At 46.6% G+C, this 14,800-nt stretch overlaps 1 protein-coding gene across 1 annotated transcript in view; it reads left to right on the top strand.

The window, feature by feature from the left end:
• Positions 1–861: 861 nt before the first annotated feature.
• The window catches only part of ALX4 (ALX homeobox 4), a 68,985-nt gene continuing 55,046 nt past the window's right edge, over positions 862–14,800 (top strand). Inside the window, 3 exon segments of the mRNA XM_015831714.1 lie at positions 862–1,161; positions 1,163–1,225; positions 1,228–1,366. Of these exon segments, the coding sequence (XP_015687200.1) occupies positions 862–1,161; positions 1,163–1,225; positions 1,228–1,366 (502 nt within the window).

The raw sequence follows: 14,800 nt of genomic DNA, 5'->3' as shown, positions 1-14,800 counted from the left end.
CATTTTTCTCGGTCAGCAAACTCAACCTGATTGGGAAGCGAGGAGCTGGAAGTTAGACACAGAGAGAGACTCCCCAAGGGAAAGGGCAACTGGGGCAGGAGAAGAGCTCCCGGGCTACAGCTCAGCAGAAGTGGGGAAAGAAGGCCGGAGGAATCAGCCCAGGAATGCCCGGAGGGACGCCTTGGAGTCGGCCGGCTCTTCCGCCCCGCGCAGATCTGAGCCGGCAGCCCCAATTGCATCATCGCCATGTGGCCTCCTGGCTTCTATATTGTATTGCTTGCTAATGGTTATTTAAAAACCCAACAAATAATGTAAAAGCAACAAACAAACAAACAAAAAAAGGCTGCCCTCTTTCTCCCCCCCCCCCCGGCTTCCCCTTCCCGCCCGCCGTTCTTTGCAAGGATGGGTTGGGCAGCGCCGGACGGGAGAGCCTTGGCTCGGGGGGCCCGAGAGGAGGAGGAGGAGGAGGAGGAGGAGGAGGAGGAGGAAGGAGAACAGAGGGGCTGAAGGAAGAGCTCCTTCGGAGGAATGCCTCCTGCTCTCTCTCTCCTCCCTCCCCTCTCGGTGAGCCCCTTTCCCCTTTTACTGGGGGTGGGTGGGTGGGTGGGGAGTGGGACGGATCTGCTCAGCTCCGGAGAACATCTGACTCTGCTTAGTGCTGGCTAGCCCAGCCGTCTGTGTGCGGGTGTGTGCCTGCGTATGAAGGCGAGTGTGTATGTGTGCATGAGCGTGCGGGGTGTGTGCGTGTGTGCGTGCGTGTGTGTGTGTGTGTGGAAGGAAGGAAGGGTGGGGGGGAAGCCAGAGAAAGGCTCCCTGGCGTTGCATGAGGACACTGCCTGCCGGGGCCTTTTAATTTTAGGCATGAATGCTGAGAGTTGCGTGTCGTTCTGCGACCCGTCGGCTGCTAGCATGGATTCCTTCTACAACGCCGCCTCGCAAGGCAGCGTCGACGGCTCCTCGCCTTTTAGGGCATTTCCCGGCAGCGGCGACAAATTCGGCTCCGCTTTCCTGGCCGGCAAAGGACAAAGCTTTGGAGACAGCGGCGGCGGCGGCGGCAGCAGCAGCAGCAGCAACAACAGCCCCAAGCGCCGGAGCCGCTACAGCCAGGCGGAATGTCCGTCTCTGGACGGCAGCGGCGCGCAGCAGCCACAGGCTCTCCCGACCGTCGCTGCCTCCGCTGCCTCCGCCACCACCGCCGCAGCCGCCGCCTTTAACAAGTACCACTTGCAGCAGCAGCAACAGCCGCCGCCGCCGCCGCCGCCGCCGCTCTACGGGCAGCGCGGCTCTTGTAAAAGCCCCCCGAGCAGCAACCTCAAGCTGCAGGACCCCAGCGCCCACAACGGAGCCCTGCAGCTTTCTTGCTTCGGTGAGTCACCCGATGGGCCGGGGCCGGGGCCGGGGCCGGGGCTGATGGGGCAAGAGGTCTAAGCCGCTCCCTCCTTGCGGGTTGCTTATCTGGGCCGCCTTGGGCACGGCCCTCTGGGCTGGGAATGCCGGCGCGCCTCCGCTCGGCGTATCCCTCCAGTTCTCGGGGGGTCTTAAAGTTGGGCGCGGGGTCTGCCTCCTTCCTCTCCTTCCTCCTTCGCAAAGCAGAGCGGTGGCGATTTCAGGGCTTCCTTCTGGATTCGTAGGCTGAAGTGGGAGTCCGTGGGCTCCCACACGGAGGCAAACGGCCGCTTAGGCAAGGGAAAGGGCATCGCCAAAATCTCCCGGAGGAAGCCTCCGGAAAGGAGACGCGCCGCCCACTGTCTGATTTCACGGGGAGAAGGAGACTTTTGCAAACGGCCCAATCGAATGGATTCACACGCTGTTGCGCTGAACATCCCTTTCTGGGATGTACGGTCCGCTAACTATAAACTGGATAGCTTTTTTCCTGCGGTTTAAAACGAACTAAAATATGATTAATATATTAGTTTCATAACTTAGCTGTTTCTTATTTTTTGTAACCGAAGAAGCGTGGCTTGGAAGTGATTTCCTGGAATTGGGGAGGAAATTCATTTCAAAATTACGCATTCTCTTTCAGAAAGAAAAAGCGGTGAAAATCTGGAGGGATGTTGAAGGCAGAAAAGACCGTTTGTTTTGCGCGGTTGGTTTCTAATCTCGTGGCAAAGGTTGACCCCCTAATTCTGTTTTGCTCCGTTTCTCCTGTTCTGCCCAAATGCCTCGGAAAGAGCACATTAATCACGTTTAGCATCCCCAAACAAAGCTCTCCCCCTTTCCAGATAGACAGCTCAAATCTTCGGCCTTGAACTTCTGAGCTAACTTTTTGTTAGTGGCATTTAATTAGGCGCATGGAATTCGTGAATACCTTATCCCGGATTCGTTCTCATTTATACGTTACAGAAGTGGTTAAAATGGAAAGCAAGTGTTTGCTTAGGCGGTTCTTCTGGGAGAATACACTGGCGATAAGGAAAGTGAAAATAGAATTATCTCTCTATCTTCCCTCCGCTAGTTCCCTCCCCCCTTATAAAAACATCCTTTAATGTCACCCCCAACTGTCTTTCCTTTTCAGTCCCGAAAAAGCTCTCTGCTTGGAGACGGGAGAAACAAACCAGCTTTTTAAGGTTTGTGATTATCGACCTTAAATATAAAGTTATGTATAAATATACATTTCGAAGCCACGTCCTATTTTTCAAGAAAATTATTTAGAATTTGGGATGATCTTTGGATTGTCAGGAGATGTGCTTTCATGCCTCCTCATCTATCTCCTCCGTCTAATCACTGTCTTCTTAAAATTCGCTGATCGCTTTAAAAATCCTAGTTATTTAAATGGGCTGGGAATAGCTGGAGTTGCACTTATTTCAGCACCCTATAAGCTACTGCTGAGCTTTTATCCTATGCTTATCCTGTAACACTCCCCTCCCCTCCCCCCGCAACTTTAGTAGCTCTTGACTTTCAATGGGAATCGGAAACCCGTGTCTTTCGACATCTTTGTCTTTGCCCCTGGGATTGCCTTTCCTTGCTGCGTTTCTTAGCGAGTGACTTCTAGAAAAAAGAAACACCATTGCTGTCTTTCTCTACCTCACTTTCCTGCTTCCACAAACAGCCTTTTCGGTCTGTTCAAAAAGATTGGATTTGGACCTAGAGAGAAAAAACGGTGGGGGCTGAGGTTATGTTAATAAGCCACCCATCGCCAGAAGAGCAACGAGACCCTCCTGTCTACCTTGTTTTCTGGCTTCACTCACTCTGTTAGATAACTAGCCAGGTCCCAGAGTCCAACAGAATTCTACTGAATTTCCGACGTGTTCGCTGTTGGAGAAGGAACGTCGGAAGACACTGTAAAGTCGGTTGTTCAATTGCGCGGCCGACTAGATGCCCAGGATCGAGTGTAGATTAGGCGCTAAGGGTTCTCAAATAAGCCGACCAACCTTACAGCTAAAAAAAATTAACCGGGTGGTCTGTGGTGTGTGGGAGCCTTTTTATCTACAGTGTTTTTTCCAGAAATGTGTTGAAAAGGGGACAAGCCCATCTCCACCTTGACTAAGAACTTGAGAAGGCGTTTCTATCCGTCCCAAGCACCTTTGCTCAAGCAATCGCATCGACAACGGAGCCTTTTTATGCTCACTGACATACTTGCAGTCCAGTTCAGGTGGCCAATCTCCAGGGGAATGGAGTTGTGGCTTCATTAAAGTCAAGCTAGGAAGATGGGAAATGTAGGCCCTGGAGCTTTCAACCATTCTCTTTCCAAGGAAGTTTCAATAACTGATTTGTCTGTAGGATGTCTTCTTTTTTATGAAGGGCAAATGAGTGGTAAGTAGGTTTTTGGCCCAAGTGGGTACTTAAAATAAAAAATAGAAAGATAGAAATGGAAAAGCGGAGGTAAGCTGAAATCTCTTGGGGTAGAACCGCTAGAAGAGGGAAGCCCCAGCACCCACATAACGATCCCTTTTTTTTTGTCAAGGAAAAGTGGGAGAAGAAATAAATGGCCCCGATTCCGTCTGCCTTTTTAAAAATATCCTAAACAATGGAGCGTTCCGGGATGAGCCCAAAGGGACCCCCTTCAAGTTGAAAGCGACGGGACAGGCTAGTGAGTTTTACGCGCGCTTATTTTCCAGCGGGGAACTCGGTGAGAGGCTAAGAGAAAGACTAGGCAAAGCCGGGCAGAGCCCTGGATGGCCTCGGTCAACCGTCGGCAATAGCCAAATATTCACCTGTACCGGAAGATGTCTATTACCCGCCACTTTTCCCTTTGGCTTTCGGGATGATAAATTGGGGAAACGGGGAGGAGGAAGGAGGGCCTCTCATAAGGAAATATCCCCGACACCTGGCCTGGATCTGTTCTGAATAACCATTTGCGCGGTTGGATGCCTCTAATAGCTCTGCGCCGCGGAATCAGCTGATTCTAGCCCTTGTGTCTGAATCTTTAAACCAGATGCTTGGGATCCATGATTGCTACCATTTGATGGAGACGAGAACGGCCATTGAAAATCAAGAGATTTTCTTCCCCTCGACCCAATTGTGTTAACATCAAGGAACGCGTAATCCCTAACCATATTTAAAAGAAACCACACTAACTTACTTTCCAAATTAATGAAAGTTAACGCTCGATATTCTTTATGCTATTTTCACTATAAAATAAAGAAGCCCAAATGACAAGCGATCGTCGTCCCTTTCAAAGTGAGAGAAACGTCCCGAGTTCACCTTCCCTGTGATCTTCGCCTTTGGGACCCATTAAAATGAGGGTGGTCACAGCGGTAAGGATGGCGAATGGTTAAATGTTAGCAGAATTTCCAACCACCTTTCAGTCAGAGGCGTATTTTCAAAGCAGCGCTCCGTCGTGTTCTGTGTGATGTGGCTTGAGGGACAAGGCAACTTAATGGGAACCACCTGGATTTGTGGGGACAATGAATCACAATAATAAGGAATATTGATGAAAGAATAGCGGGCTGATTAGCCTGAAGGAGAGGTTAGGGAGCGAGGGCTGCCAATTACGGGCTCATGAAATAAATCGTACTTCCCACCGACGAGTCCCCAACTTTGGAAATGGGACTTCGAATTCAAATCCGAGTAAAGAGAGGGCGAGAAAGACCCGGATGCGGTTCTCGCGCGTTCAAAAGCTAAATACATCCTCACACGGGCCGTTTCATCCGCCCTGCAGTGGCAGCTGAAAAGCAAACAGGGCTCCCGTTAAAAGCGCTGGCGTCAAAAGCAGCTTTCTCTAGTGAAAGCGAACGTTTTTGCCCCGGCCCGAGCGACCGCAATCACGGGCCCAAGTCCGCGCCACCGAAGCACTTCATGAAATGTAGGCCCTGGAAGGACCGTAAATGGCAAGAAACTATAACGGGGGACGAACTCGCCGGGAGGCCGACCGTCTATGGAGAAGGTGGCAAGATTTGGGAGAGGAACAGGCCGGAGGACCCAGGGCTCCTGCGCGGAGCCCCTTCAGGGCACGGGGAAGCGCAGCCCTTACGAGGAAAGCAGCGCCTGGAAAGCAGCGGGGCTTCCCGGTCACTTCCTTTAGCTCTGACGGGGATTCCCGTGGGAGCAAGAATCGTTCCCAGAGTATTTTAACTGGACTTCAGGGACATGAACGGGGTCACGCTTTGCGGCCTGCGGGCACTCGGTGCGGATGAAAAGTCCTTGGTTTCCAATGGGTTTGTGGTTCGGCATTCGGGGCAGACCCTCATCTGATCTGGGGTCTAGCAGCCAACCTCTCCTTATCATTCCAGCTTAAAGGCCTCGAGGGCACTTTTTCCAGAACGCTTGGAGACTCCAGGAATCCGTTGCCCGCCTTTTTCGTCAAGCGGCGCGGCCTAGGCCGCGCCTTGGCTCCTCCAACTTAGCCCTTGCCTTGACTCCACGGGGAATCGAGAAAGGCACCCTCAAAGAAAACTTTTTCGAGCGCCCTCCTCAACCCACCCTTCGCATCCTGGCCACGATTTCTAAGGCCGGCTATTGTTGTACAAGCTGGGATTCTTCCCTCACCCCCCCAGATATGGGCGGGCAACGATTCCCAACCCTTCGCGATGAATGCTGGGAATTGTAACCGACGCCATTCGGAGACCGCCGATTCAGGCCCCGCTCTCTGGAAACCGTTGTTTTCCCCCGAGGGCCAAGACCGAAGCTGCGGGAGGTCGGAGCCCCGCTTATGCGCCTCAGAGCCATTTCGGAGGGTTTCTACCAGCGGCCGGGCCTGGCAGATCGCCTTAGGTAGCGAGGCGTCAGTATGTGGAGGTCGGTTCTTGGTAGGCATTAATAATTCCACCACCCCAGTGAGGAGTAATAAGGCTGTTCCTTGGGAACAGAAAACGCGAGGGAGTTAACAGTCATTTGAGGGTTTGCTTAAGCCAGGGGTCGTCAAACATGGCCACTTTAAGACTTGTGGACTTCAACTCCCAGAATTCCCCAGCCAGCATGGCTGGCTGGGGAATTCTGGGAGTTGAAGTCCACAAGTCTTAAAGTGGCCAAATTTGAGGACCACTGGCTTAAGAAGTACCCTTCTTCCTCCCTGCTCCAAAGCCCCACTTTATTGCCAGCCCTCTGTTTCACCTCTCCAGGTCCAAGTTCAGCCTCTCCAGCACTGGGGCAGGGTGGCTGGGTTTTGAGTCTGTCTTCTCAATGTGCCTCTACAGAAGGAGAGTGTTTGAGCTGCCCTCCAGGACAGTTTTACCCTCATAGATTGCAAATGAAAGATCTCTGCAAACTAGAGGCTGCTGGCCCTAAAGCAGGGGTAGGCAACCTTGGCTCTTTTATGACTCGTGGACTTCAACTCCCAGAATTCCTGAGCCAGCCATGCTGGCTCAGGAATTCTGGGAGTTGAAGTCCACGAGTCATAAAAGAGCCAAGGTTGCCTACCCCTGCCCTAGAGGAACCCATTGGCCTATGGTTTGAGTAGTCAAGCTGGTCTTCAGAGGGCCTGCTTTATTTCTAGACTTAAAAGATGACTGAAATGCCTCCTTCCAGGGTCAAATGGAACTCTTCGTGCTTTTTTTTCCCTTGTGTCTCCAGAACCAGGAGAGTCACTTCAGTTTAAAAGGAGACTAAATTTAGCTAACACTCTCCCACTTGATTAGAAATGGGAGTGAATCCTGAAGTTGGATAAGAGGAAGAGGAAAATGATTGGAGTCCCTGTCTGACAGGTTGACATCCCTGTACATATTTGGTACAGATACAGTTACACTCTCAAATGGAATTTGTAAATTGGAACATGTAATGTATATGTTTATTCAGAGTTTCTACATTTGTAAACTTGTACCTGATAATAAGAAATGTGCATAATAACACGGAAGGACAGGTCTTTAATTATCCCTTCATAACTAGGACATTTCCTCACTAGTTATTTATTGCTTTTTACAAAGTAATTCGACTGTTGCAGTAAGGGGAAGCTGATCTTTATGTCTGAAATATCAGCCCAGGGATACAGTAGTTATCTGAGGCTATAAATCACAAGCAAAGAAAAGGCAACTCTTTTAAGGGGATTGATTGATTGATTGCTACAAGTAGATGTGCGTGTGTGTTGCTGTACTATATACCAAATATAAATGAGTTCCAACACCCAATGGAAACATGTGTAACTCATCCACCTCTATTAGGTTCCTGTTTGTGAATAATGAAATGTGCCTGCATAAATACCTCTGAATATTACTCTCTTTTCTGAGTATGACCCTCTGAATTTCCTTGCATCAAAAAGACAGAATTGTGCATCTGCAAACTGAAATTATAATTAAAGGAAAAATAGAAAATGTAAGAGTAAGCTGTATTATATTTGGTTAGAAGCTGGTAAAAAGAAGGGAAAACTCCATCATGTGATTTGTGGTGAGAAGTGGTCTGAATTAATATTTCTCCAACTTGGAACTGAGATAAATGGTATTTCTCCATATTTAAATATATTACCCTCATAAAAATTGTTCTGGAAAGGAAGAGGACATGTGGGCAGACAGGCATGTGTGCGTGCTAGGGTGGGGATGCTCGTTCAAAGCATGTGAGAGGGTGGTGGGTAGAAAGAGAATGTGCCCTGGGACATTTGCTCACTGGAGTAATAGAAGAAAAACTACTTTTCCTGGCATTCAAAGATCTAAAACTGCCAGGCTTGGCAATTCCTAGTGACCTGTTTTCTTAGGGAATAACCAGGCAGCCTATAAAGCAATGTTGTTGGGAGTGGGGAGAGACTGTCTGCATAGAAACCTGAGGAGGGTGGCAGATTTTCCAAATGACCTTTCAGAGAGTTTGAAAACAACTCAGAACTGAATGCCCTCGCTTCCATTGGGGGCAAAGATCTTGCAGGACAAGAATCCTTACCTCTATTTAGTTTCTGGCTGATTGGAATATCTGCTGAGCTTCCTTTCCATGAAAGGCCACTTTTTGCCCCTCCAGTTGTGGTTTGTCTTTTTTGCGGTCAGGGAGATTTACTATTGGACTAAATGAGTTTGAAGGTCAACACTTGTGCCCAATTTTTGCTTTGTTGTTAGAGTGATGGAATACAGTTGTCTGCTGTACTGATTGCATAGAACAAGGCTGGGTTCACATAATAAACTAAGTGAAAAGGTACTTGGTACAGTGTATTATAAGGATGCAGCCAACATAAGTAGTTTCTGGTTTAGTAGGATGTGTGAACTCAGTTCAGTAAATTATGGTTAAGTGTGGCTGGTCTGAGGTGTAAACCCCTTCACCTCCCATATGTTAAAAAAAAAAAACCTTGGGAATTTTTTTCTTGGGCAACCTTCTTCCATTGACCCACATAAAAAAATCCAGCTAATTCTTTGCTGGTGTGAGACTCCTGAAGCAGAATTAGTCTTATATCCTTGTGAATTGGCCCTGGCATCAGGTGACATAAGTTAGATAAAGATGGATGGAACTACTAATTTATGCAGCCTGACTTATAGCTCTAGCAGGTCCACCAATGCACATCAGCTTTCCATAATCTAGCAATCAACCATACTTTATCACCAAAATATAGCCTTCTATGTTTTTGTGATAGAGAAATATCACTTCCAGCAGATGGGATGGAGAAGACACCACTGCCACTTTTAGTCTGGCTATTCTTTACCCACTGAAAATAATAGGGGGAAGAAGTAGAACATTTTCAAATCCAGGAGCTTATTATAAAATACCACAAGTCTATGACCATCACTCCCCAAGTTACCAAAATTTCAGTGGTTGATAGAACCAATCCTGAGCCTATACCATACTTTCCCAACATGATGCCCTTCAGGTGTTTTTGGCCAATCCCATAACTCCCAACCAGACTGTAACAACAAAGTGTATGTTGGATGGGAATCCCAATACCTCTGAAAGGTGCTAAATTGGGGCTACTTTCTTACTTAACAGAGGATTTAATTTCTTTTGCCAGAACTCTTTTTAGCAATCCTCCCTCCTCCACATACATACAAAATACAGCTCTAGATTTGGACCGATTTTTGCTGCTGCTTGATAGCTACAATAATGAATCGTGGTGTGGCAGAAAAGTGCTATTTACATCACATAGAATCACAGAACTCTGGGTTGAATTCTTAGAGCAACTTTACGCAATCTGGTAAATGAGCCGGATTAAAATGTTTGTTATGTCCAATTATGTTATCAGAATGAAATGGTACTTGAAATAAAACTTATCTGAACTGTTTCAGGAGTCATGCGTTAGGGCTGCGATCTTGAATTATTCTTAGACTACTTTTCAAATGACTTTACCTATTTGGAATTATATGATGTGTGTGGAACCACAATGGTCTGAAGGGTTCAAATCTGTGCCTCTTATTTTAACCTTAGCAAGCTATGTTGCACTAATTAGCAAGAACAAAGTTTAAACAAAACAATTTAATGTGTTTAGTGATATTTAAAGCCCACTATAAATTTGCAACATCAAACTCAACATGTCCCCTTTTTCATAATCCAAAAGTCTATCTAGATAAATTAGATTTTACTTGCAGCTTATTGCTTTGAATTGCCTCGCCTGAGAGCCCCAGACTTTGGTGGGACTCAGGGAAGATTTCTGCCCAACTATCTTAAAATCTTCTAGAGTTAATAGGATTAAAATATTCTGTGTACTAATCAGTCCTTCAAATTATGCCTGGAAAGACCTGGTACCCAATGCTTTACATGGTGATTTAATCTTCCCAGCCAGAGTGATCAGGAATTGCTAAAATTATGAACACTCCCCCTCCGTGCCCCATGTGTTACAATAAATCTAATTTTTCTTTTGGTTTCATTCATACTCAGGTTACTTCCTCACTAGTAAGCTATCGCATTTTATACACCCAGCTCTGTATTACGTTAATAATGAAGACAAGCCACTTATTAGCTAAAAGGTTCGTGGTGTCATCCTGCATTATTAATATAATGAAAACAGGCCTCATAACCATGGTTAGATGATGCCTGAGTTGCTATAAATGATCAAATTTTGCCAGGCTTTTGTTTCATCTTGGCAGAACCCTACAAAACGCTACAAATCTCCAGTGAGAAAATAGCTGGAGACCATTCCTAGCCCTATAATAGTAAAGAACATATAGTCTCTGGATCAATAGCATGACCTGAACGGTACTATAAATTAGTAGCTCAGAAAGGGGCCAAGCGATTATGGCCATTTGTGGTGGGCCCAGAGGTCAAAACTTCCCTGAACTGTCCGGACTTTGAAAGCTGCTCCTCCTCTGAAAGAATCAGGCAACGACAAAAGCGCGTCAGGCGTGAACACCGTTTCACTGAATAGGGATATCCCGGATTAGCCCAATAGCAACCCTTCCCACAACGCGCTAAACCTCCCTCTATGAGTCTATGGCAGGGGTAGGCAACCTTGGCTCTTTCATGACTCGTGGACTTCAACTCCCAGAATTCCTGAGCCAGCCATGCTGAGGGAACAGGGAGAGGTTTCCATGCTGAGCCATGCTGGCTCAGGAATTCTGGGAGTTGAAGTCCACGAGTCATAAAAGAGCTAAGGTTGCCTACCCCTGGCCTAGGGAGTCCTATTAGGCAGCTCAGCCTGTTTTAAAAAAGGGGGGGTTGGATGGGAAGAGAAGCCACCGCGGGCACCGTTCTTGTCCCACCTGATTTCCAAGCCCTTTCGGTTCTCCCCTACGGGAGAAGCAGCGGCTAGCTCAGTGTTTCTCAATTTCGACCATTTTAAGGCATGTGGACTTCAACTCCCAGAATTCCACAGCCAGCATTGCTGGCTGTGGAATTCTCGGAGTTGAAGTCCACAGGCCTTAAAATGGTCGAGGTTGAGAAACACTGGCCTAGCTGGCCCGCCCCACAGCGCCCTTGGAAGGTCCGGAGTTAAGGGGCGTCCGCCTGGCGAATGGGAGGAGACGGGCCCCCCTTTCCGAGCCGGCGGGACGGCCGGGCTCTGAGGCCGGCCAGTCAAGGTGCTGCGACGGGGCGGCGGCTTCTCGACCCGAATCCTTGCAAAGAGGATGAACCGCGTCCATCCACCAGCTCATGCGCAACTACGGAGCGACGTGCTCGGGCTTGGTTTGAACAAAAACGTATCCACCAGCACCGCAAATTGTTTTAAATACATTTTCACTTGCGGCTCTAAGCCTGCCTATTCAACAACAAAATCTAGTCTGCTCCTTGAGCTTTGATTCCTGGTAAATCCCGTTTAGGCTTTACGTTGTTCCATTCTGAAATAGCCATTTCACTGTCCTTTGTTACTTGGGTTATTTCCCATGTGATTTCACTTCTTGCGTTTTTTTTCTCTCCCCTTTTTGTGGTAGAATTAGTAGAATCTAATTCAGAAAAGTACATCAATAAATATGAGGGTTTTTAAAGACCCACAAGACCCTTTCTTTGTCTTTCATCCCCAATCTGTTACTCTCCAGATGTTTGAACTCCAATTCCCAGAATTCCTTGGAACATAGTGACTGCTATAGTAAAGTTAAGGTTCAGCTGATTTGAGATCCTCCAGGCTGGAGGAGGGGAAGAGGAGGCTGCTCTATATATTTACTTGGGAAATCATTGTAATACACTCACTAACGTTTGAGCTTAACTTCTAAGTATATTTGTATTACATAAGAGAAAGGGAAAAAATGGGACTATTCATAGTCACATAAATTACTTTCCCATTGGGTTTACTGTTGGTTAAAAATGGTTTTCTCTCTCCTTGACCAAGAAAACTATTTGAATAAAATGAAAAATGGAGTGCCTATATTTCTTTCATTTCTGAGATTTATTCTGTGCCTTTTTGTTGTTGTAAAAAAAGTGATTGCCAAATGTGTATTTTAAGAAATTTAAACAGTTGCGTACTTTAATCTGCTTCCCAGCTTCCCCAAATAATTCTCCTGCTTCCCTCAAACCAATTGTTCTAGGACAGGTTGGCTTTTCATCTTTAAAATAACTTTTACCTTCCAGATCATGCTAATGTGTGCTTACCAAATGGTTCACACGTGCTTGGAACTGAGACTGGATGTTCACAGGCAAGTAAAAGGTAATATAATCAAACTCCATTTCCTTTATGGTGATTTATGGTATCATCTAGCCATCATTATGCTGGTGTATCAGTAATGGAAACAGCCTACTGCCACAATTATGGCTAGATGGCTGTATAAATCACTACAAAGGAAATGAAACGTTGGGGAGACTGTGGTACTAAATCAATCTTTAATGCTTTTCCATGTTTTGTTTTATTTAATATTTCACAAGTAAAAAAAAATAAACATATGGAGGAAAACAGATGATGTGAATTTAAAGAATTGTTTTAACAACAGAAAAGTTTTCATGGTTTGTTTTCTAGGATTTGTGGATTGTTTGTTTGTTGCCACATTTTGAATTATGACTGCTGACACTATCACTTCATGATAGCACCTCACTGTCCCGTGAATGTTTGTACCAATGTTCCCAGTGTTGAAAAGTAACCAGACTAAGGAAGGCAGAATCAGTGTGCCATAAACCTGTGTGAGATTAGTCACAACAAACTCATTTGGAATAGACAGGTAAAGTTAACAGCTCAATATACCAACCTGTGGTGTTCAGGACAAAAAGCCTCTTACCTAACTACACACACACACACACACCAAGGTAAAGTGCAAGCCATTTCAAGCTGCAACATTTATTATGGGGAGAGATTTTCAGAGACATTTCCCCAAAAGATGAATCCTAACAGGCAAAATAGCGATATCTGTCCCCAACTTGTTCCTCTAGTCTTCCTCACTATTGCAACTGGATCCACCCATCTTATTGCTGGCTGTCCTCTTCTCTTTCCTTCCACTTTCCCCAGCAGTTGTCGACTGCTTCTCTAGTACTTCTGAAGTAGAAATAGATTTGAGGAAAAGGCAGCTGAGTCCCAGGCTAGGAACGGGAAGAGATTACCACTCCTAGTAATCAGGAATCAGAAAGGACCCCTATAAATTGGCAGTAACTTTGGAACAGATCCTCTAGAAATTGGGACTTTCTAAGGAGAGGTATCTATCAGGCATTATCTCAACACTGGATGTCATTTTTCCACATTTTTGAAATGGAGAAAGCAAAAAAAAAAAGTAAAGATATATAATTGTGTAAGAACGACAGACAAACCTGGAGCTCATTATGAACAAAAATGGGAAGAATGGAAAGCAGTACATTTATTATTATTAGGTTTTTTTAAACCTGGCCGTTTCTGCTTTATAAGCAGTTCAAGGTGGTGAACTCACATCATACTCTTTCCTCCTCCTATTTTCCTCACAACAATAATCTTGTGAGGTGGGTTGGGCTGAAAGAGAATGACTGACCCAAAGTCACCTCGGGGCTTTCATATATTCATATACAACCAGACACACAACACAAGATGGAAGGGGAAAAAAGAAAAAGTTATCTATTGTCACCAAAGAAAAGTATTTGGAAAAATGACTTTGGTTTCAAAATAGGACTGAAGGACCAATTTCACCATCTATGACTGAAATAAAATTGTTTTTACTCTAATGTACCATCTAAAATTCATTCATATATAAAGACCTCAGGATGAACACAGTTCCAGCTGGATTTTATATATTCAAAATTGTATCAAAATGCAATCAAAAAATCATCTCCATCGCCACAATATGAGCATTCTAACATTCCGTGTTAAGATCTGTAATGAAATGATTCCTATAAATTGGCTGCCAACCGCTTCTCTTGGCCTCTTTCTTTTTGTTCCTTGCTTCTGGCCTGATGAAGCAAAGTTTAGGAGAAATCAGACATTTGCAACAGAAATGGCCCAATGGGAGAATCTCAGAGACCTTGGAATCCTTTACCCCAACCCTCTGCCCAGTGCAAGAGATGATGATGATGATGATGATGATGATGATGATGATGATGATGATGATGATGATGATGATGATTTGGAACATGCTACATACAGAAAAAAAACAGCTTCCCTCCTCCAGCTTAAGTCTAATTCACACCTGCACTCAAACGTCTTGCACGCGTGACTCTCCCACCCATGTGGCTGCAATCTAAGAAAAGAGCGCGCAGCCCATAATGCCAAGTCGCCTTCTCCGGCCCTTCCTGGCTCGCTCCCCCTCTCCGCCCTTTGCTGGAAGAGCTCTCTTCGGCCCCTGGGGTGATGCCTGCCGGGGGAAGGCTTCGGAAGCGGCTTTCGCCTCCCCCTTCACATTGCGCAACCAGAGGTCGCCAGAGCGGCCATTCAAACGGCTCCCGCGCCCTCCCAGAGAGAGGGAGGGAGGGAGGGAGGGAGGGAGACGGGGGCAAAGAGAGAGGAGGGAAGAAAAGGCGCTATTTCAGAAGTTTGGCCAAAGGAGTCCGGAGCTCGGATAAGTCCTCGCCCGCCTGCAGGCAGCATCGAAGGAGTCCCTTCCCGTCTCAACAGGCAGCCGACCGGCGGGGTGTTTTCGCCCGCAAATCGGGGTCTGAAAGGTAGGACCAGACGCAAGCGGGCTTTTACGCTGCGAGGAGGCGGGGC

Source organism: Protobothrops mucrosquamatus, unplaced genomic scaffold (genome assembly GCF_001527695.2).
Source record: "Protobothrops mucrosquamatus isolate PMUCROS unplaced genomic scaffold, P.Mucros_1.0 scaffold_277, whole genome shotgun sequence".
NCBI lineage: Eukaryota > Metazoa > Chordata > Lepidosauria > Squamata > Viperidae > Protobothrops > Protobothrops mucrosquamatus.
The sequence above is the reverse complement of the archived record's forward strand: the minus strand, read 5'-3'. Positions and strand labels throughout refer to the sequence as shown.